At 42.0% G+C, this 23,749-nt stretch overlaps 1 protein-coding gene and 1 long non-coding RNA gene across 4 annotated transcripts in view; one reads left to right on the top strand and one right to left on the bottom strand.

Moving 5' to 3' along the window:
• Nucleotides 1–23,749, top strand: part of klhdc8a (kelch domain containing 8A) — a 64,402-nt gene that overhangs the window by 12,751 nt on the left and 27,902 nt on the right. For all 3 annotated transcript variants that reach the window (XM_015054589.1, XM_015054590.1, XM_015054591.1), the window contains exons 3-6: nucleotides 16,216–16,531; nucleotides 17,391–17,601; nucleotides 22,170–22,334; nucleotides 22,429–22,647. In XM_015054589.1, the coding sequence (XP_014910075.1) occupies nucleotides 16,367–16,531; nucleotides 17,391–17,601; nucleotides 22,170–22,334; nucleotides 22,429–22,647 (760 nt within the window). In that variant the 5' untranslated portion in view covers nucleotides 16,216–16,366. The remainder of the gene's footprint in view (nucleotides 1–16,215; nucleotides 16,532–17,390; nucleotides 17,602–22,169; nucleotides 22,335–22,428; nucleotides 22,648–23,749) is intronic.
• LOC106961081 (uncharacterized) lies at nucleotides 229–3,767 on the bottom strand. Its single transcript, XR_001427706.1, has 2 exons — nucleotides 3,661–3,767; nucleotides 229–1,201 (listed from the first exon to the last, which is right to left on the bottom strand). It is a non-coding gene; the product is annotated as an uncharacterized LOC106961081 (long non-coding RNA).

The following is a 23,749-nucleotide window of genomic DNA, read 5'->3' as shown; positions in this document are numbered from 1 at the left end:
CATGGCTCCTTTGTTAACCCTTTAAAAACATTTTTTACCAACGTTGCTCTGAGAAGCAGCTCCTGTAATGAACTCAGCAGATTCACAGTTCCACCAGGTGTTTGCTAATTGCTGCAGGCTAGTCTGAAGGAGCTGAGTGGGATTTCTCAAACATGCTTGAAAGTATCAAAACAACACTCCAGCTGTGTTTTTGATTATGTAATAGCCTAAAAACATGATGCAAAACTCAAAACAAGCCGATTTTATTTAACACTGCCCCTTTAAATATTTCTTCTGTTGAACTGTTTTAGATCTTTAAGCACGTTTTAATATCAGATGACGATGAGCTGTGTGAAAACACAGGCCGTTTTTACATAATGATTTCATTTGCGATGTGTTATTGTCTACTTTCTGTTATCTTTGCTGTCTTTGCGTGTGTCTGCAGGCTTCTGGCTTCTGCTGGCCTGTTACATTGCTGCTGAGTTTTCCCACCGAGAGACAATGGAATATTTTTCTGTTCTGTTCTCTGAAGGGGAAAGAGCAATCTAAACCGACCCGTCCCCGTGGGAAAACTAATAAATCTCTGAATAATTTTGGTACAGCGAGCCTCTCCTTAGAATGTTCTGGATTGTATTTTATTTGTGAGCCAGAGTAAAGCAGGCTGGATATGATGAAAGATTCCAGTTGTTAACAATGACTGGAAAAGGGAGTAAAGACATAAAGTCATACACTGTAAATGGTTTTACATAATCTACCATCAGACCAATTTCTCTGAAGAGGAGGGTTTGATTTTTTTATTTTTTTTTCAATAACTAATCACCACACACACCAATGAACAGCTTGACAACTTGACACACAATCACAGCTCACAAGTGGAGAAATCACGGAGCCGGTGGAACGAGGCCTGGTGAGATGTTCCGTCAGGCTCATGGTGACAGTCCAAAATCCCCGGTGTCCTTCTGGGGACAAAGTCCAGAGAGCCTTCAAGTTGGGAACTCATGAAAACTTGTCATGCTCCGCTTGGCTTTCAGAATATTCCTCCTGATGTCCAGAGCTCCCGGAGGAGGGAATGTGCAGCAGGTGATTAGGAGCTGTTGGACCAGATCAGTTCCAGAAAACATATTTATCACAGAGTCCACACATCCCTGATACAACGCCGGGTTTAAAATGAAACCATGACAGATCGTTTCAAAACTTTTTAGATTCATGATGAATAGTTCAACTGAAAAAAGAAAACAATTGGTTTAGAGGAAAAATGAAAAGGTACAATAAACTGAATGCTTTGTTAACGTAGTGAAAACCTCCTAACCCAAAACCAGCATGACAAATGACATGACAATAAATGATCAAAAGTCATTCTCAAATTGATCTGAAAGATCCACGTTGTCATAAAAACACCAAGAACATTTTCACAGAAATTAGTTTAACTCTGAATTACAACAGGCTGCTCCATCATGTGCCTAACCGTTCACACACCATTGTTGTTTTAGACAAACAAAAGCTGTAAATCCTTTTGAAATACATCTCTGATGTTCTCTCACTGAAGTGGCATTTAGCAAACAGAAATCATTTTGTTAATTCTAACTGGCCTGAAACAAAAGACGTTTGGTCAGATTTAACTTCAGACAGGGAGAGAAAAAAATGTGGGTCTTTTTGTCTGTAAACTTCTGGATTCAAATGTACATTTGAATTTTATATATATAATTTTTTTTTTTTTTTGCTTCATTTTTCAGGTGCTTCACATTGAGGATAAAAATCCGCAAAAATATCTTTAGCTTCATTTATAATAGTGTAAATTTGACATAAAACGTAGACTAGTAATCAGAAGTCATATCTTTTATTCTTGTGAATGTTTGACACAAGCCTTCAGAAATGGGAGGATGGTTTTTTTTAACTCTCTGTTGATGTTGGACTCTGAACTTTCAGCTTGTAGAATAATAATACGGGTCGAGGTGAAGGTGTTGCACCATTTTGTCCTCAGACTGAAAGCGAACCGGTCGGCAGGCCCTGCAGCTTTAACAGAAACCTACATAAATATGGAAATGGGTCAGTGGGAACTCTCCAGTTTTACATGAAAGCTTTTGGAAATATGTCATTATCATAACGCTTCCTTCTGATCACCACTCTGTGGAATTTTACTGAGATGTGTGGAGAAGCAAGTTTAAATCTCAAAAGCACCAACATTTCCTTGCCACACTGTCACACTGTTGGGTATCTGCGATGCATTTCAGTTGTATTGACTACAGAAATGCACAATTTGACATTTTAAAAACGAATGTAGACACACTGCTATTTCAAAAGAAGTCGTTTTTTCACACACACAAAAAGTTTGCTTCCATACGCAAAACTGCAATGGGAACACTTTTTCCACACCACACGAGTCACATGATCAACAACCAGATGTTGCTACTGGTAGAAACCACAAAGAAGACAACAGGAAGTAGCTGGAGGACGGTGGCACCGTGTTTTTTAATGACTTATCAAGTGAAGAAACTTATTCATGCGTGATTTTCATTGCACTTCTTACTTAATGGAAACACTGCAAGTATAAAATTCTGTTTTTTTTTTCAATATTAGCAGAAAATAAATGAGTTAACTTAAGTTTTCACAAATTTGAAATGAAAAACTCAGCTTGTGATGCCTGTGATATTCCTGCTTGACTTTATATGTAGCATTTGGATCTTCAGCTTTGCTTTGTGTTATCCAGTATTTTTTGAACAGTGAAAATTATTACAATTAATAACAACTGGAACGTCGTGAAGTATAGTCTGTCGTTCAGCCCGTTGTTTTCCCTTACTTTGCCTCCACAGTGTGATGTTTTTTTTTTTCCTTGTCATATAAAGCTCTTTGAATTGCCTTGTTGCTGAAAATGTGCTGTACAAATACACCGCCTCGCCTCACCTTGAATCTAATAACTGACTGCACCTCCCCTGTTTATCACGACTGCTAACAAACATTGGAAAGATTTAGATTTTTGGCATTATTATTATGTTTTTATTATTATTATTATTATTATTATTATTACTTTGCAGAAGTGTTTGGTTTCAGCCACACTGGAGGGTCAGCTGTAAAGACTCTTTAGGATTAAATGTTACATGGAACATTCTCCCTTTTTCCAGCGACTACAAACACTTGAGTTGCTAAGGTGACAGTGTTTTTGCTCTTACAGCATCTGCCAGCTGAACACACAGACACCGAGCCACACACACTCAAAATACTAGACATGTAGCAACACAGAAGGGAATCCAGGCGAAGGAGGGAGGGAGTTAGAGGAGCGGTGTGAGCTGTTTGCCTTTTAAAGGCAGATAAGAGAAACACCAACTGCTCCACAACAGCCTCGGCCAACAATCAGCCACAAATGATTCGGTCTCAGCTGTCTCATTAGAGGGCCCGGAGCCCGCGCTATCAGATTAAGTCTGTTAATGCACTTCATCAGCACCAATAAAGACAGAGGAACAGCAGTGCTGGTGCATTTGCCATTTTGGCGTTCAATGCTCAAATGGCAGCAAGTCCTGGCGAAGAGACACGGAGCAGCCATGTTTAATCAACAGTAGCCTCAGTCTGCAGTGTAACTCGTTGGTGTTTTCATGTGCAGGCCAGTAGGTGCGACCCATCAGAGACGCCGTAGCTCAGGTGAGCATCTGTTGGCGAGATAAATATTCGTAATACATGTTATCTTACCTTTGTGAAAGAGTGTCGGGCACAAAGCCACTGCTAAAAGAAAACCACAGAGAGTCCCAATCAGGCTACATGTCATGATCTGTGTTTATTTTGAGTTTTTCTATGTTTTCCTGTTTCCCTGTGAGTCTCTGTCCTGTCCTCCCCGTTGATTGATCCCCAGGTGTGTCTCGTTTCCTTAATTACCCTGTGTGTAATTAAACCCACCTGTTGTCTGTGTTCCTCGTCGGATCCTCGTCGTGTCTAAGTTTGTCGTTGTCGTTTGTCTCACGTCTAGTGTTCGCCTCCAGTAGAACTGTTAAGTCCTGGAAAGCGTTAGCTCTCGTTTAAGTCCTGTTTACCAGTTGCTACCGGTATTTGGCTGTGTGCCTGTCTCTCTGCCGTGCTGCCTGTGTTGGACTGTTTGAGCATCTTCATCATTAAATATCTTCATCATCACTATAACCTGGGTCTCAGCGTCTCTCCTCACCACCAACAACCCCACCTCATGACACTACATTTATGTGTTGTTGGATGTTGACTGGAGAAAAGTTCCAAGATTAGACGGCACCGCCAAGACACTGTGAGTCAGCTGCGGTTGTCATGCCAGGCCACCAGATGGCACTGCGATTTTAGGATGTAGTTGAAACACTTCCAATCCATATGACAGTTTTCAAAGTGTCTCAACAGTCATGTTGCATTTTCTCTAATTTTTAAGTCATTAATGTAAGATGTGCGGCATCTTGGAAAAAGCCCGACTCGACATAAACATTGCCTGAAAAAAATATATATATTTATGAAATTATGAAATAAGTCTGAGTTAGTGAAGTGCATCACATCACAGCCCCACCACTCTTGGCTCTGACTACATCCAAACAGACTCCTCTGGAAAAGGTGCAAAAAGAAACCCGCCACAAAACGCCGTTGACATTAGTTGTGCTTTTTTTTATGAGCTTCCTTCATCTTGTTATGATCTTGTGACGATGCGGTCGGCTCCCATTGCTAAATGTTAAAATCCATCCGTTGCTACTGCCGTAAACGGAGCGCTGATGGGGACGTCGACGTTCTTCTCCTGCTCTGCTTCGCTTTGGGATTGTAAACAGAAGTCACACAGAAGTCTGACTGTGGTCACATCATTCAGTAGTATGAACAACTATGCAAAAAAAAAAAAAATTAAAATTAAAAATTAAAATTGAATTTCAGCAAAAAATTGGAATTGAGAACCAATTTTTTGGTTCTCATTTCCAATTGTGAATTTGCCCTTAGAGCCTGTTGAAGTCCTAACTCTGGACCTGACGCTCACCTCCCAGCAGGACAACAACCCTAAACATGCAGCGAGCGCTACAGTAGAGTTGTTAAGGTCAAAGCATATCTCTTAGTTAGAATGGCCCAATCAAAGTTCAGACCTAAATCTCATTGAACGTCTGTGGCAAGACTTGTCCATAGAAACTGTCCATCCCATCTAACTGAACTGGAGCCATTTTACAAAGAAAAATCTGTAAAGTTTCTAGAAGCAAACCCCAAACAACATGTTCCTGTAACTACAGTTCAAACCTTCCACATTCATATTTATAAAAAAACAAAATAAGAAAAAGTTACTCATGTAATTTTCCCCCCACTTCAAAGCGATGCTCTCCTTTGTGTTATGTAAGTATCACATTTGTTCTCTGGGAATGAAGGGAGCTCTGACCTCAGCGGCTGATGGAGCTGTTCTCATGTAGCCATGGCAGCATTGTTATGTCTCTCTGTAGAGTTTCTCTGCATTTGCTTCTTTTCATACATGATGTGTTTGTGCTGTGATGGGAAACAGGCTTCGTGGACAGAGCGGCACAGACTATTGTTTGTCCAGAGAGCGGCTCAGCTCCATGGGAGAGTTTTAGGGGAGCAGCTCTCTGCAGCCCACTGGCTTTCTTCTTCTCCTCTCTGCTAGCGCAGCACTTTGGCCCAGTCCTGTGAGGAAACGCAGATCAGCCGGAGCCTCGTGTTATCTCCAGGCTGGATGTCTGAGCCGGGACTGGGAACAAGCTGAGCTGTTGGTCTGTCAGCCAGGTGGGATGAATATGCTAAGGCAGGAATGTTCACAAGGAGAGGAACAGCCTCTGCTCCTCCAGCTACTGCTGCTCAGAGGCTGTCTGAATGTCATGTACAATATAACAGGTTGGGCTTTAGCAAAGTGCGCAGTGGGGTCTGCTGTCCGGATTTTTAATTTTTATCCAAAACCGTTCCTTAGATACCTACAGTAATCATACCTTTTGAGCTTTTTAACATGTATTGAAAATTGAAGTGATTTTTTTTCTCTTTGTAGGATATTAATCATGCATACATCCATTTTAACACGTTAAACATTTTAACGCAATTAAACATCCCTTTCTTTTGTTTTTCTTTGTTTTTACATACAGACCGGACATTTTGTATTGACATGTTTCAGGTTCACCTGTAAATCTGATGCACACAGTGATAGACAGTGGCTTCCCTCTGGGAGTTCAGTTCTGCTTCAAAATACAATCTCACGGGACTCTGGAAGAGACTGTTGTGTTCAAGAGATGGCAGGGTGCAATCCGGCCTGGTGAGGTAACTGTCGGGAGGTCAAGAGGATTCTCCTCAGAAAACTTCCAAGCTTCCAAACTTCTGTCTCACAGAGCAGCCCTGCCCCAGGACTCCTCCACTCCACCCCTTCAGACTAGCCAGCAGCAATTAGTTGACTAATTTGGTGGAACTTTGCATCAGCTGAGCTCATTATAGGAGCTACTTCTCATTGCAATGCTGGTAAAAAAAAGTTGTTAAAGGGCTGATAGAAGAGCCATGTTGTGATGACTCCCTGAAGGTGGAGCTTCAGAAAGAGCAGGAGTTTTTAAAGAGACAGAGGTCCAATTTCAAGGGGTTAAATTAAAAAGTCAAATTAAGTCGTATTTGACATATGCAACAATTTTTCATATTTGAAGGTAACATAGTTACTTGATTGTGCTATAAAATGGCACTAATACTGTCCCTTTAATACTTCTGCACGTTGACCCACAGCATACCTGGCTGTCAGATCTGCTTCTCTCCATTCCAAAGAGGAAACAGGAAATATATCCATGAAATAAAATTATATTCTCAGAAAAAAAAACAACCACTTTGAGTTGTTTTTAAGCAGTGGCTCTTTAGGTGCTGTGGTTTCATCCAGCTAGGGATACCAATTTGCTGAAGTGTGAACTAGGTGTCCATGGCTTTATGTAAATATTCCACAGCTGTGACAGGACATTAGGAAAAAGATGCAGCGCCCGCAGAATATTTGACACCTTGTGTGTGAGAGGAAGCAAAGAGAAAGGTGTTAAGATGAATGGTAATTATCTCAAGGAAGGAAGAACGCTTCCTGAGTCTGCACCAGTGATCGGTCTGAAAATCATTTTCCTGTGGAAGCGTTAATTAATGACCATCAAGAAGGACTCCCCTGCTGCCACAGCAGACCCCGCTGTGAGCTGTCTCCTCAAATTCAGCGATTTTATTTTAAACCGAATTCTTCCGCTTCCTTCCTAAAGTCAGGTGGTCCGGCAGCTCGGAGTAATGAGATTTTAGGTTGGTGTTCATGTTTAATCACCATCTGTTCAAATTTACAATATGCAGGGCGGTTTTTTTTTTGTTGTTTTTTTGGTTTACACGGCAGGTTTAATTAAAAATTACATTTTTATGGAAGGAGAATTTTACCATGATGATATTCTAGAAGTTAAATTTAAGACAAATGTTTATACATTGTGTTTGCATTTTGAGCATCACTCCCAGTGACTGTCTACAGTTTACTTTAAAAGCAGCTGGTTCTACAGTCTGGACCCGCAGCTCCTCAGAAACAATCACTTCCTGGAGGCGTGGACTCTGCTGAGGTTTTCTCCAGTCCCTAATGTTTGGACATGATATATGTAACGTTCAACTACACTTTGTAAACCAACTTATTTCATTTTTCTCCCACCATTACATGTTGGTGTGAAGGAGCATTGTCCCAGGGCGCGGTGGGCATGCAGGCACTGCCTGGGGTGGCTGAGTCCGGCTCAGGACGGGAGGTGGTGGCCGGTTATGTGAGGGTGGGCCGTGGATGGTGAGCCCTCTAGGTTGGCCCAGTCCTGCTGCTGGCCAGTGTGGGTGACTCTGGGCCAGGTGCTGGGTGTCTGTATGGTGGGGGGCAGGGGGGTCGCCTGCCAGCTGTCCCTCACATGGTTGAAGGTGCTTGATGGACTGGTGGTGTGAAGCCATGGGCGGGAAAGGGGAGGGAAAAAAACCTAGATATAAATATAGGGTTTTAAATTTCTTATAAGTCATATTTGATATATATATACAGCATTTTTTATAAAAACTAAAGGTACCTGATTGTGCTATAAAATGGCACCATGTGCCAAAATGTCACACTGCCTCTTTAAACTCAAGTATCAGAACATGTTTCTAAAAAGCAATAAATGCATAACTTTTAGATAACACTAAGCACTAAATCACTTAATTCATCGGGAAACTCTTTACTGTTTTGCTCAGTGTTTGGCCCAGATGGTCTATAATTTCAGTTGCTGTGGTGAGCGGAGATTTTCTTGTTCTGTCTACACATTTTCTCAGTTCTCACATGAAAAACTACCTGTCTGTGTTTTACAGAATCGCCCGCAGCACTGCACAAGAAAAGGTGTCTCCATTTTTCTTCGTGTTCGCAGTCTTATCCGGCAAAACCTTTATTAATAGATCGTGACCTATGCCGAGAAGCTGAAACAGTATAAAACAGAGCCGGTGATATCAAACGACAGGGAGGAGGGGGGAGGAACTGCCGGTGGGACTAATGTGGCATTATTAAAACCAGGCTGGTGTGAAACGCTGTCCGTGTGATAAAGCTCACCGTCCACGCAACCGCACACGCATGTACGCACACACACCCAGGCTCCGCACTGATTTTGGCAACTTTAGTTGCGCAGCGAGGTCAGCTACAGACTGCAGCACAGATGCCCCATTTGAATACTGCAGACTAATTAAATAGAAGCCAATAAACGACCCCTTGCTGATCTGTGTGTTCCCAAAAAAAAAGCCCGGTGAGAGAGGGAGCAGAACAAAGCACACCTGGTGTTTTATCTGACCTCTGCAGGAGGAAAAATAGGTCACCGTGTTTTAGAGTCTGACAGAGAAAGTTACTGCAGCTGTTTTTTTCTTCAAAGCTCATCTGCAGTCAGACCCGTACGACTGACTTGAAAGGAAGATTACTGGAGATTTGTTTGGGTTTTAAACCATTCAACATGCAACAGGGTTTAAAGGTTTGCCCCGGAAGGAAAAAAAAAAAAATCTACCTTACTTTCAGACCTCAAGCTATTACAAAAAAAAAGTACTCTCTAAGTTTGACTGCAGAACTTCCTTACCTAAGCAGGAGCTGGACCAGATGGACACATGTGAGCCACATAATTTTCCCTTAAGGATTTTTTTTCTGTTGTTATGCTTGCATTTGTTTTAATTGAAATGGATTTTTGTAGAGGTTGATATGTATTGATTGAGTAAACACAGCTGCTTCTTTGAAGCTGCAACACCTTCATGTGAACGGCGGTAGCAGACAAAGTCGATGCTAGGCAAAGCTATTTCTTAACCTCGTTTGCAGCGGCAGCTCTCTGGGGTTTGACTTTACATGGCTGGTCCTCATTACCTGCAGCGGCTCAAACAAAGCTCAGCCTCAGATGTGTGGTCCATGCTAGTTTGCAGCCTCAACTTCCTGTTTATTACCATGTCAACACATCTGATGAAATTGTGCTTTGCGCAGCCTGGTTGATTTGCTCCAAACCATTAAACGGAAAAACACCCAAGTCACATTTCCTTTGCCTTCTCTTTTTGTGACATTTTAAAAGTTTGCTCAAAATTTCCATAATAATTAGATGGAAACAAACGCAATAGTGCCAAAAGTATTCGCTCACCTGTCTTGACTCACATATCATGCAACATCTGATTCAACAGCTGGGCGACTGTGGCTGTGTGGGTCAAGTAGTTGTCTTGCAATCGGAAGATTGTAGGTTCAATGTCCACATGCCTCTGGGCAAGGCACTTAACCCCAAGTTGCCTACTGATCTGCTTATCGGGGGGGATGATTAATCTGTAACTCTAGTTACAGATTAATCATCATATGCTGATGATTAATCTGGCTTCAAGTATGCTAAGATTTAATATACTTATATTTATTTTTCACAAGGGAAACACTTTTTTATTTCTATCAATTTCAGATCTAATTGATGGTCTGTAAATACTGAAACAGTGTGGCTGCATCACAGCTTGAGGTCTGAGGATAAAAAAAAGTTTTCTAACTACAGCTAAAATCATCATTATATTAAACTAATCTATGACACACATGTGTATTATGGGGTCTCTAGTGGTGCTGAGATTTAACAAATGACTTATGACGGTTTAAAAGCCCGTCCTCTGATTTGCTTCACGTAAGACTTTAGATGCTCTATTGTCCCCAGTTGCCTTGGTAACAGTCTAGTAGTGGCGGGAGCTGCTTGTCTTCTCTCTCTACATGCAGATGGTGTTTTGTCACAGTCTAGAAAGTGTGACGGTGAGGACTTCACTCATGTCCACATTTTGTTGCACTTCCCAAAAATCACCAAACTGGATCAAGTCCTGAATCTGTCCAGTACAGTGGCTCCTCACGGCCCGCCCTGACCGGCCTGTTGTCTGGAGAACAGAGACGGCGGATCAACTTCCTGCAAGTTTAATTAAAAACGGATGAAGTCAAAAGAAGGATCCAGTTCTGTCAGTTTAGCTATTCCAACACATTAGTGTCAAATGTTATCTCTCTCACTGAGCTTTTTCAGCCGCTGCTCCTGGGAAAATAGGTAAAATATTCAATAACTGTTTACATTATTGGAGGTTTTTTATACACTGATAGTGTGCTGGTCCCTCATCTGCCTCCACAACAGCCCCGATCTGGAGTACAAACCTCGGTTTGGGTTCAGTTAAAGTAAACTCTGGTTCGGCTCCAACGCATGTGAAAACAAACTGACCAGAGACCGCTCCAAAAGTAGGAAGCAGGCAACAGCGCAAGGCATTCTGGGTAAATACAACCAAAACAAGCCTGTGTCTAGCGCTAGCAGGAGAAATGGCAGGAGTGTCTTACCAAAGATGAGACCTACAACCGCTGACATCTGACCCTACTCCATCTTTGCTTGCAGTTTGTGAAGCTGTGGTGTCTTCTTCAGATGTGTTGTTTCCCTCACTCGGTGCATTGACTGCCACCACAGGTGAGGAGGGGAACAGATTTGTCAAATTGTTTGGTTGGTCTTGGCAGTCCACTGTGAAAGAGAACCACGTCAGCTGAAAGTGTAGCAAATACTTTGCTCCCCAATCAAAGCGAGTCTACTGGACTATCAGTTGTGAAAATGACCTCAGACTAGAGTTATCCCTCCAGCCGGTTCTGCTGCTCATCCCGCCTAACGTTCTGCAGCCACTCAAAGCTGGAGAGACGGTTATAAACATAGAGACGCTTTTCACTGTGCTCCGTCTTCCACAGCGAGTCTTCCCCCTTTAGAGCGCGAGCGGAGGGAGGGCGGAAACACGGCCTAATTAAAAGTTCCAACTTGGAAGCATGCTGATCGTGAATCACTTAGGAGGATGCTGGTGGGCTTACTGTTGATCTCAAGCTGCTCAAGCAGTTAATTAAAAGAAAGAATAAATAATGATACGGCAACCTAAATTGGTTACAGATTGCCGATAAACGCACCGTGTGAGCCGGCTGCCGCTCCTTAAGCTAGCTCTGGTGCGGCCTGTCGGAGGGCGTCGTATCGGAGGGCGGCCTGTCGGAGGGGGGCCTGTCGGAGGGCGGCCTGTTGGAGGGCGGCTCGCTCCTTTGGTTTTCATCTTTCTTCCTTATTTAACAGTGAACCGAGAGGTAAGCAATCATGTGCAAAGAAAAAAAAACAAAAAAAGATTTGTGTGGGGAAAAGAGAGAGGAACCCAACTGTTGCTATGGCAACCTGTCCTCCCTCGCTGAAAAAAAAAAAAAAAACGAGGGAGATTTTATTTTGAAGGACGCTCTTCTTTGTCTTCCCTCTTTGTTCTTTATTCGGGCAGCTGAGCGGTGATCAAAGGTGTGAGAGGTAGATGAAGCGCAATAATAAAGCAGACAGAGTGGGGGCGTGGGGAGGAAGGGGAGCAGAGGGGAGTGGGGGAGGGAGGATGTGGAGCTCGAAAGGACAAACTGCTGAAAGACTCTTCTGTCTAAATCACAGGAGTCCAATTTGAGTCTAAAGTCCTTCCCGCGTCCTGAAAAGCCGCCCAACTCCGGCGGTCATGGTTAGTGTCGCTCACCGTCTGCGTGACAGAAGGTTGTTTTCACGGCCACAATTTAAGGTAGAGGCAATAAAGCCCCGCGATGCATTGTGGGTTTATTCTCCACGCTTCCTCTCTCTCATCAGTGATAAACCTCCACCCCCGTTCCTCCCCGGAAAAAAAAAAAAAAACACGCATGTAGGCACCAGAAGGGGGTTACGTGCAGGAAACAGAAAGCTCTTGAGGGATGACAGGCTGGGAAAAATAAAAAATACAAGCGCCTGACATCACAGCAACAAAGATAGGAAATTTAACAGGAGAGATGGCAGATCAGTCTGCAAGGCCACAGCTGCTTTTTATGAGGAGGAGATGAAGACATCAGGTTGGAGGAAAACAAACAGATTGACAGTGAAAGGGAGAGGTGTGTAAGTTAAAAACACAGCTGCTCCGGTCTGTTCTGTGTGTTATGGTAGGTTGTGTTAACTTTTACTGTGTGACAAGATGATTCAGAGTGAAAAGAAAAATGTGTCTGGAGATAAAAATTGACGGATACCTAAATTAGCTGGTTAAATTAATGGCGTCAAAGTCACAAAGTTTTCCTGGAGTGAAGACGGCGTGTGAGTGGAAACTCACAGATTTTAGCTGGAGATCTGACAGTCAGTCAGCCAGTGACCATATCTGAGCTCAAACACTGAGAAATTGGATTCTTCTGTGTTACCAAGCTGGAAAAGGATTCATGGTTTTCGATTTCTTCTTGCAAATAAAAATCCTTCCAGCACTGTGGCATGCTGTTTCACTCCTCCTGCTGCAAACTGAAAACCCCAACACAAAATCCACAGCAAGCAGCTGCATTCAGAGGTTTAATACTTACTAGAATTCACTTCAGTCCAAATTCAGAAATACTTTATTGAACCCAAAGAGAAATTAAATGATGTCATAACTCATACATTGCACTGCAAAATCGGAAAATCTTACAAAGGATTTTGGGTTTATTTTCTGGGGCAAATATCCTAATACCCTTGAAATAAAAAAAAACTAACTTACAAGTAACTTTTTAGCAAGATAGTAGATTGTTTTAAGTCAATAATTCCTTAATTTTGATGAAAAAGTCTTTGTTCCAGTGGCAGAACATGGAAAAGAATGGAATAATCTGCCAGTGGAACTAGTGAATTTTTAATCATTATTAAGAAATGATTTACTGTTGCATCTTGCTAAAAAAAAAAAGTTACTTGCACATCAGTTTATTGTATGTCAAATGTTCTAAAATATTTGCACTAGAAACTACAACAAAGTGATGACAACTTACTTTTTTGTGTTCAATTAACTTAAAATTTACCAATCTAACTAACTTAAGTTAACTTAAAGCAATTTTTTACTTTGACTTTACTTGAAACAATTGAGTTCAAAACCAGTTTCACATCCTATGTCTGATCAACTCAGTTCATCCAACTCAATTTACTAAGTTTTCATAACTTAATTCACTAAGTGTTTAACGTGACAAATTTAAGTCACTCTTACTCAAATCATTTATTTGTGTCTAATAAATAATTAAAATCAGCAGTCAGATCTGTCTTCAAGCCAAATCTGACTGAAGAAAGTTGCTGCGTGACGATAAAATGACTGTGATGACACACTATAGGCTCCGTGTTTCTGCAGCAGAGATGATATTCCACAGCAGCGTGTCCTTCATGATGCTGTCGGTTGATGGAAAGCTCAAGCTCTGCTAATCAACCTCACCTGCTTTTGCTGCTCCTCTTTAACGGTGTTTTCACACTATGTAGTCCGGTAGACTCGGTTCGATTGGGGACAAAAATTGTAACATTTGTTACATTCCAGCTGCTGTGGTTCTCGTTCACACTGCACTGTGTGAAACCAACCGAACTCTTTGACAAACCTGTCCCCCTCCTCACCTTTGGTGGCGCTGCACCAAGTGAAAGGAACTGCACAAAAACGTCTGAAGAAGACACTGAGTGAAACATCCTTCTAAACAAAAATGTCAGATTTTAGCAATTGTAGGATTTCTCTCTTGTCTTTGATAAAAGGCCATGAGCCATCTCTACTGGCAGTGCTAGACTTGAGCGTTTGTTTGGATTGAATTTATCCCGGACACGCCCTGCGCTGTAGTCCACTTCCTGCCTCCTGCTCCAAAAGGAAGCAGTCCAAGCGTGTATGTGTCTGCTTGGTGTTTACATTATGCATTGGAAAAAAGATTTCACTTTTTTTCGGTCCACATCAGATTTTGATTTTGCATTCATTCTCCCCAAATGAACCGGACCTTTTAGGCAACCAAGCTGGATAATAATGCCTATTTTGTCTCCTATAACTGCTGAAATGCTTTAAAAGTATTCATTGTAATGCAACAATAAATCAACTTAAAGTCTGCCCGCTTTGTACTCATCACTATGCCATTATTATCTAATTAGACTAATTGGGGTCATGAGGACGTGTGTGTACTTCATGACACATAAATGATGTGACATGCAGAAATACGCCACCCCCCCGTGAAATCGTTAATATTCCTAATTCTTGTTCAATATATCACATAATTGTGTCTGTGGGGGGGAAATGATCAGCAGAGCTAAAAACACAGGCAGACGTTTTCAATTTGATTGTAAAATTCAAAAGTGGGAAACAGAGGATGGTGATCAGAGCGTGAAAAAGAACTATTCCCTCCACTGACAGATAGCTGACAGCCCGCATCCCAGCCGGATGAAGGGTTCCTCCAATCATCTGTGGAGAGACAGGCCTGAGTCTCTGGGGTGAGCGCTGGACGACCCAGGCCAGCGTTTCTCTGGCTGACTGGATCAACCTGCTGAGCGTCTGCAGGAGCAAGAAACCAAAGAAAGGAACAAAGAATCAGTTTCTGCGCTGTTTTAAGAGGACTTTATAAAAGAATGTTCTGTTTAAAAGATTAAGTTACAACAGTACTTTCATTTACATTGAATAATTAAAGGGGCACTGTTGTGTCAAATTGCCTTTTTTTTTTTACTTTACATCTTATGTTATTCTCTCATCAAAAACATAGCTGGAGTGTTGCCTAATTTTATGCACGTTTGAGAAATCCATTAATCTCCATGGCAACCATTCAGCTGTGGAAAATGCCTGGGTTTACCTCGCACCGCCTTCAGGACGAAGCTCTTCTTCTGAGCTGCAGCTTTCAATCTTCTGAGCTTCCACCTCACAGAGCAGCGCTCCTCCACTCAGCTCCTTCAGACTAGCCAGCAGCAATTAGCAAACACCTGTTAGAACTGCGCATCTACTACATTATAGGAGCTACTTCTCAGTGAAATGCTGGTAAAAACATTGTTAAATTGTTAACAGAGGAGCCATGTTGTGATGACTTCCTGAAGGTGGAGCTTCAGAAAGAGCAGGAGTTTCTTAAAGAGGCAGAGGCCCAATTTCAATTCATTAAAATACAATGTCAAATTTCTTTAAAGTCATATTTGATAAATACAGCATTTTTATAACAACTGACAGTGACATAGATACTTGATTGTGCTTTAAAAAGGCACTATGTGCCTGGAAAACCCATAATTTTACCCCTTTTAGTAATTGTAAACACTGACTAGTAACTTTTTTCAGAATCTTTAAACCCTTTAAGATTTTCTCATATTTTCATCCTATAGAGCAAATTACCCGGTAATGTACTTAAATGTTCTTATTTCCAGTGGTAGTTCAGCTTTTGAAGGCCGTCCTGCTGCAGGTCTGTGGTGTGGTCAGTGCTGCATCCTTATGCTTTTTGAAATACATTTATTGTTTCAGATGAAGCAACAATTGGACTAGAAGCTTAATGCATCATAAAGTTGGAGCTCAGATGATCAATCAATCACTCAATCAATCAATCAAATTTTATTTGTATAGCACATTTCAGCAGCAAGGCATTCCAAGGTGCTTTACATAGTTAAAGAAAAAATAAAAACAGTATGTGACATTAATAAATAGATAAAAAGTAAAGATAAAAACATTAAAAAACATCGAAGACATCAAAACCCACACTCTAATCCTAATTTAGCCATAAGCAACTCTAAACAGGTGGGTTTTAAGTTGAGATTTAAAGGCACACAGTGTTTCAGCTGTTTTACAGTTTTCTGGAAGTTTGTTCCAAATTTGTGGTGCATAGAAGCTGCATGCTGCTTCTCCTCGTTTGGTTCTGGTGATGCAGATAATGTCTGAAAACAGTTTAAGTAGATCTTCATCTTTACAGAGACTCTCTGCGTTACCGTGAAAAACGCTCACGTTGCATAACCGGAGGAGCTGGAGCATCACACTGTGCTGGGATGCATATCGGAATACTAACAGACTTCTTCCTCCTCCTGCTCTGTTCTGCAGGGCCCAGCAGAGTGAGATGACAGAGCGTCCAGTCGGCCTGAAGTTCCCCTGACTCCTCAGCAGAAACCTTCAACAGAACCTGAGGTCCAGCTTCCCCCCCTGCTGCCTCCTTCAGCCCCCCATTTCCTGACCCCTCCTCTGGTTCCGGGTCATGGCGCTCCCCAGTGCCAACGAGTTCCACTGGCAGAGCCTGGCGCGTCTGCCCTGCGGCCGTGTCTACCACTCTCTGTCTGAGGTGGGGGGGCAGATGTACATGCTGGGGGGCTGCGACGCTGCGGGGCGGCCATGCCCCGGACTGGACCTGTACTCTCCTGAGGTACCAATCAGTACCACCTGGATGCTGATGCTGCATAATTAGACATATTTAGCTTTTTAAAATCTTTTTATTATTATTATTATTTCTTTTCTTTTATGTTCTCTAGAAATGAAGTGCACTTTTTTAGATGTTTCGGTATGATAATCATATTAGGAATGATTTCTTTTTTTTTTTTTTTTGCTAAACTTGATGGGTTTTTTATGCATATTTTTGTAATTTTATTTACAATAGAACATGTACAATACATTGAGAAACTTCTGCACTCTTACTCTGTTAACCTAAAATCCTCTGGGTGAAAACTACAAGCCCAACATTCCTACATGTGAATAATGTCTGGCAGATGGTAAAAATATTGTTAAAAAAGTAAACCTTTACACTTTTGATGTGATGATGTCATTCAGTAACTTTTGCTGCCTTAAGCCACAAACCGCAACATGAGAAGGTGGATAGTTATCCACCTTCTCATGTTAGGAAATGCAGAGGGGGGAGGGGTCAGTGGCCACACCTGCCAAGGGATTGGTTGCTTCAACAACTGTGGAACAAGCAGTTCCCCTCCAAAACAGGTGGTGGCAGCAGTGACAATATGACTCTATACTCTTATATTTATTAACATAGCAAGGCTTTAAAGAATATAGCATTTGAAAAACAAAAGAAAATAATTATTTTGAAAACACAGATGTTTGGAATTAAAGTGGCTCAGTCTACCCTCCACAGGAAATCAGCACAGGTGGTTGATGCAGATGGAGACTTTATTTTTATTGTAATTATTATTTATTCATTTATTTATTTATTTATTTATTAGGGAGAAATGATCACCTCACTACCTTGTGTATTTACCGTTTTTGCCGTGTGTGTTCAGGGGGACCGCTGGATAGGCTTGGCCCCCATGCCCACCCCTCGCGCAGGCGCGGCCGTGGCCGTGCTGGGGAAGCAGATCCTGGTGGTGGGCGGAGTGGGAGAAGACCAGCGCCCTCTGAAGGTGGTGGAGATGTACAACACGGAGGAAGGCAGATGGAGGAAGAGGAGCGCGCTGCGGGAGGCCCTGATGGGCGTGTCCATCACTGTGAAAGGTCTCCACGGTTACGCAGTAACTCCTCTACATTTATCTTCTTACTAGCTGTGAATCCTGTGAAAATAAAACAGCTTCCAAAGAAGAAACGAGTGCAGCTCTTCAATCAGATAATAATGATAAAAAAGGAAAGATGTCCACAATTTTCTCATTTTGTCTAATTAAGGAGCTGCTTTAATCAAGTCCAATTTGATGTGATTAAAATCAAATTGCCCAAACAAAAATCACCAATAATCATCTCACATTTGTTCAATGGGCTTGTTGCTGAGCAGAAATAAACTTGGTAATAACTGCCATGCTAAAGTTTAGCTGCTTATGTTCAATAAAGAAAAGTGCAGACGAACAGGTTTATGTAAAATAATAAGAAAAAACAACAAATGAAAGGGGAAGAACTGGATGAAATATGGTGGAGCGCTGGAGCTGAATTGAAGAAGTGTCAGGCGCTGGCGGTCTTTGAAGCCCCGCTGGCAGCAGTTAAAGCTCTCAGTCTTCTTGGATGAGTGCATTGAGGCTTTTCACACCTGCAGTTTATCCCGTTCATCCCTGCAGATCCTCCCAGGCTCTGTCGCTCCCGTGAAACTGCCGTCTTCAATTCATGTCGAGCCAAACAACCCAGATTTAGTTCCTGTGGAACATCTGTGGACTGACCTGGATGGGAGGGATGCTTTAAATTTTTTACAAACGCTTGTAAATCTTTGATGAGCTTAAAATAAAAAAAAAAGGAAGCGTAGGCGTAACATGTAATGAAGCCGTAACAGGGGTTGAAGTAATTTGTTAAGCAGAGTTAAATATAACCACAAAGACACATGTTGACAACATTCTGAATGTTTGCTTCTCATTGAGACGTGGTCCGTTTTGTTTGCTCATCACTTCTCTATCAATTCTACGCCTGAAAAGTGCCAAACGTCTCAGAGCTTCAACACAACCACACAACATGCGAAGCATTTCTTGGACCAGGAGATGCCCCCAGTAAAATGTTACTGAACGTTTTTAATTTCTTCTCCTTTTCATAGTTACAGAAAAACTTCAGTGCCACTAATGCCTGGATCACACAGCAAGATAATTATGATGATTTTTGACTCAATTCTTTCCACTATGATACGAGGACGCACAGATTTATCAGGATGGCTCTTAAGAGACATTCCTGCTGTGTGTGTGTGTGTGTGTGTGTTAGGCGCGATCTGGTCCGCTCAGAAGGACGTCTGAACCGCGCCGACCCAGAATGAGACATCTGCCATGCTGAGTTGTGTTTCCCAGAGGACAAATAAAAGTTGTGCATGTTGAATGTCATGTAGCCAATCAGAATGCGAGGTGACCAAAATACAGCGTATGTATTGTTTTTATCTGTTAAACACAATCCACAAACTATCACTTCTTCTTCCCAGGCGGCCATGTTTGTTTACTCTGAACTCATGTTTGATCTGGAGAGATTTCCCATCAGTGAACTCTTGCTATGGCTGCCATGTTTTTATGGTCCTGTGTGGGTTTTGAAAATCAGTCAGACTTTTTTCATCTCGCTGTCTGAAGCAGGCATCACTCTGTGGCCGATAGTGATGAAGTGGACCATGGTCTACTTCCTTTTACACTGCCTGTGTCCGTGTGTGTGTGTGTGTGTGTGTGGGTGTGTGTGTGTGTATGTGTGTGTGTGTGTGTGTGTGTGAGACATGGCTTTTTCCATGACTTTGTTATGGATTGAACATAAAATGTCACAGTTCTTCCTTTTTCCAATCCTCCAAATAACATCAACCCAGGTTATTAGGCTAATCGAGTTTTGACATTTGTAAATCAATTCTGAATCGTCCATGTCGGCGTCTCAAAGCATTAAAACTTTTTAAAGATTGATCGTCCAGCTCTGCTGCTGCTGGTTCTGGATGTTTTCTAGTCTATAGGCAAGAATTTTAAACTTAGCATTCAGAAGTGAAATAGGTTTTGATGGAGCGTTTTCATTGGCTGTGGGAGTTATTGATGCGTCACACCGGAGATGTGTGATTAAAAACAAAAAGTCATAAAAACATTTTGTGTTGAAAGGGAACTGATTCATTGATTAGCCATGTATATGTGTGAGTATTTTAACATCAACTCAGCGTTGCACTGAGCTTTGGTTCACTTCCGTTTCCATCTGAAATGTTGCGTTCGCTGTGGGTTTACAGTGTTTGTTTGGTGCTGCATCTGTCAGCGTCTGCTGGAACACAGATAGACGGCGTTCACACACTGTGTATGTGTGTATGCTCAAATCCTCCTGACCAACAGAACAGTCCGCCGTCTGACCAAACGATCGGTACAGAAAAATGAAAACAAATATTCCTTTTCGTGTTGACTAGATTAAGCATTTATCAACATTTTTGAGAATCTTTATTTGTACTACATAGCAAACTCCAGGTAATTAGGTATTGTTTTAGTTTTCCCCAAGTAAATCTAAAGTGTTAAGGAAACTTCTCCCACCCTGTCAGTTGCATCTTCATACTTAGCAGCTTTTCCAGCCGAACGCAGACACTTGAAAAATGAGCAAAGTTAAAACATAATAAGAATGTGAATTCTTCATTTCCTCTGCTATCTGATGTTTAGTGCTGCATCCTGTCTTAATCCAGCCCTCTTCCCGCTTTTCCGTTCTCATGCCTGATGTGTCATTCCAAAGTGCCAGACGTTGGACTGCAGCATTTTTATTCGGCAGCAGAGCCGCCTGTCCTCCTCCCGTCTGTCACAGCCTCTTGCTTTGTCACAAGTCAACTCATCGTTTCCACCGGCGAGTTGAAAGTGCAAATTTTTAGAAAAAGTTGGGAGTGAGGGAACCGGTTTTGTGCAATGCTAAATATTTTGATATTGGTCTCCAGTGTGGTCACCGGAGGAAAAACCTGCTGAAAACAAAGACTGTTCTTAATTTGTTTATACTTTAGCGTCCATGTGACCAGAACCGGATGGATTTCAAGACAAGGCAGTGGTCCTGCTGTGTCCAAAATGCTGTTACCACAAAACGCTGCAAGACACGCAAAGGTTCCAAAGTCTCATTTTCAGCCGTCTGTAGTGTGACCAAGGCAGAAAACTGTGAGAAATCTTCAAGACGCAGCAAAGAAAGAAAGAAAGAAAGAACTTTGGCTGTTCAGTAGGGTTCAAGGAGCTGCTGGTTTCATCACTGCTGGTGAATTTAGTGGATGAGTTTGTTGAATTTGGACAGGATGGACAGGTTCTGTACCAATGTGGGAACGTTGAGCCGTCTGTGTTGACGAGATGAGAAATCCATTTTTTTAAAAGCGACTTTGTGTTTATTACTGTACATGCAACTTGTGCAAACCTAAGAGAACATAAATCTACTCCACACAGTTCAGATTTTCAGTGGTTCAGCATATATTTTTTGGATTAACTGATTAATAGCTGGATGGAAAAACGTGCTTAAAAGGACATTTTTTGTTTGTTTGTTTACATACAGTATTTTCCGGACTATGGAGCACACCTCACTATAAGCCCCACCCACAAAATAAAAAAAATAAAAAAACTGCAAACGTACATATATAAGCCGCTGGTATCTCCTCCGCTCTCGGTTTTTGATAAGGATGCAGCAGAGGGCAGCAGAGGGCTGCCTCCTCTGCAACTCTTAATAATCTGCGATTAAGGACGCACGATTATTTTTGAGTTATCAATTAATCACTATTAATTGTTTCAGCCCTAAAGTGCAACACTGAGGTACGTTCTAATGTTACGTCAAACATAACATTGCAGAAAAAACAACTTACTGTTACAGGAAAACCATTTATATCCCGACATCGATGGCCGTGCTAGCTAGGTTAGCATTAGCATTCACAACAGGCTATGATAGTTACTGCGTCACAGAGAGCAAAAGGAGGAAGGGGAACGACTGCGATTGTGATTGACAGCGCTAAGACCCACCCCCTGTCTCTGATTGGTTGCTTCTAGGTAGAAGGCAGAGGAGCTGGATTGTTTTATGTAATTCATAACAAACTGTCACAACATGGTGACAATTTCAACAAATATGTAAAAAGATCTTTTTTTTTTTTTTTTATAAAAGTTACATACCGCAGCTTTCCATCAAAAACAACATTGCAGAAAATCCAACACTGCTGGATTGTCTTTTCAATATTTTAGACACGCTCCATGGAAACATGTGTGAATACGTTGATTTTCTGGGGGGGGGGATCTGCCAATACTGACCAGGGAGCTATTGTACATTAACCTGTCTGTCACGAGAGGACCCAAATTTGGGTCCTCTCGTGACAGAGGTGTCAAACTCCAGTCCTCAAGGGCCGCTGTCCTGCAACTTTTAGATGTGCCTCTGCTGCACCACACCTGAAAAGAATAATTAGGTCATTAGCAAGGCTCAGGAGAACCGATCTACACAGGGAGGAGGTAATTAAGCCATTTCATTCCACTGTTTTTTACCTGTGGCACATCTAAACACTGCAGGACAGCGGCCCTTGAAGACTGGAGTTTGACACCCCTGTCATTGTGAATGACAACCTGAGACCAACAGGTTAATGCTGTTGCATTCTTTTTGTATTATAATGACCAGTTCTGATCAACTAAAGAGAAGTTTCCTAAACCATCTGTGTGTGGCAGATAGCCGTGCTCTGGCTGTTGGAGGAATGGCCGCTGACCTGTTCCCTCGCAGCGTCCTGCAGCAGTACGACCTCAGGAAGGACGTCTGGGCGCTACTTCCTCCCATGCCGACTCCTCGCTACGACGCCAACTCCCACCTGCTGGGCAACAAGCTTTATGTTGCAGGTAACTCTCCAGAATAAACAGACTTTCTGCTCTGTTTCTGGCGCCTTTTCCAGAATAAAAAAACTTTAAAAAACATGCAATTGTTTTCCTGAAGGTGGTCGCCAGTGTAAGCGACCATTGAAAGCTTTTGAGGTGTACGACACAGAAGCACGCTCCTGGACCTCGCTGCCTGTTCTGCCATGTAAGCGCACCTACGGGGGTGTGATATGGGACTCTGCTGGGAGGCTGTGTCTGCTGGGAGGATTACGGCAAGGCGGAGGACACCAGAGCTCCAAGTTCACCAAGAACGTCAATATTTTTGATACCAGTCAAGGTACAGAAACACACCTGTTGTCTTCAGGGGTTTTTGTTTGCACCTGTTACAGTGCTTTGGCCGATCACCGATCTTTAAAAAAGCCTGACCTTTAAAATCCCCAATTCCGATTTTGGCCGATATCGATTTTTTATTTTTATTTTTTGTCTGAAATGTTGCTAAATATAGCAAGGAAGTGGCTCAGTTGGCTCAGTGGGGGTGACTGTTGTTAACTGCAGACATGCAGACATCACCTGGTGGGCGGGGCTAACAGTCAAACCTCTCAGGGGAGAGCAGAAGAGGACAGTGGTTGATTTTTAGACCTTTGCTGAGTTAAATAAAATCAGCTTCACACATAAGTATCAGTTGACTACTAATCACCCAAAATGAAGGAAATTGGCACAGATAAACCAGTTGGCCAATAAATCAGTGAACTGCATATGTGCCCTACTGGTCATGCAGTTAACCCCCAAATTATTCTTACATCCTGGAAGATTTAGGTGTTAAAGTAATATTTCAATTTTATCAACGTATATATTTTTAATGACTAAAAGTAATATTAATAAAATCTCCCGGTTTGAGTACTTAGAACTTGAACCCAAGCAAGAGAAGCACTACTTTAGCATATTTTTACTCTGATCTCTGGTGTTAAATCAGTATCAATGATATGATAAAACAAAAATTGTTTTAAAAAATATAATTTCTTAACACAGAAAACGTTTTTGTAGGTTATTTGTTGGTATTAACCTTCAGATAAATATTAATTTATCTGCAGATTTTGAAAACATCTTCACCATTTTTCTGTACGTTCAGTTTGAATCGATTGGAGAAGTGGGATCGTATTGAACATTGTCGGTGCTTTGCGGCCAGCCGTGATAACCACGTAGAGCAGCAGAGTTCGATCAGCGGGGCTCCACTTCCAGGAGTCGGTTAGCTTGCTGAGAAGTTGTGGGTGGCAGCCTGTCTCCTTCGGCGTTTTCTCCAAAAGCTCAATACGAAGCCTTCTCCCTCACTCTGTTTATTCTGTGCAATGTCTGAAACTGATTTGTTACTGAAAAACGCTGAAAATGGCTCTTGACTTGTGTTTTTTTTATTTTTTTTTTTATTGGCAATTACAGAATCT

The sequence above is a fragment of the Poecilia latipinna genome, unplaced genomic scaffold, assembly GCF_001443285.1.
Source record: "Poecilia latipinna isolate Pla-1442-1.1 unplaced genomic scaffold, P_latipinna-1.0 Scaffold1262, whole genome shotgun sequence".
NCBI lineage: Eukaryota > Metazoa > Chordata > Actinopteri > Cyprinodontiformes > Poeciliidae > Poecilia > Poecilia latipinna.
Note: the sequence above shows the minus strand (reverse complement) of the source record. Positions and strands in the feature narration are given on the sequence as shown.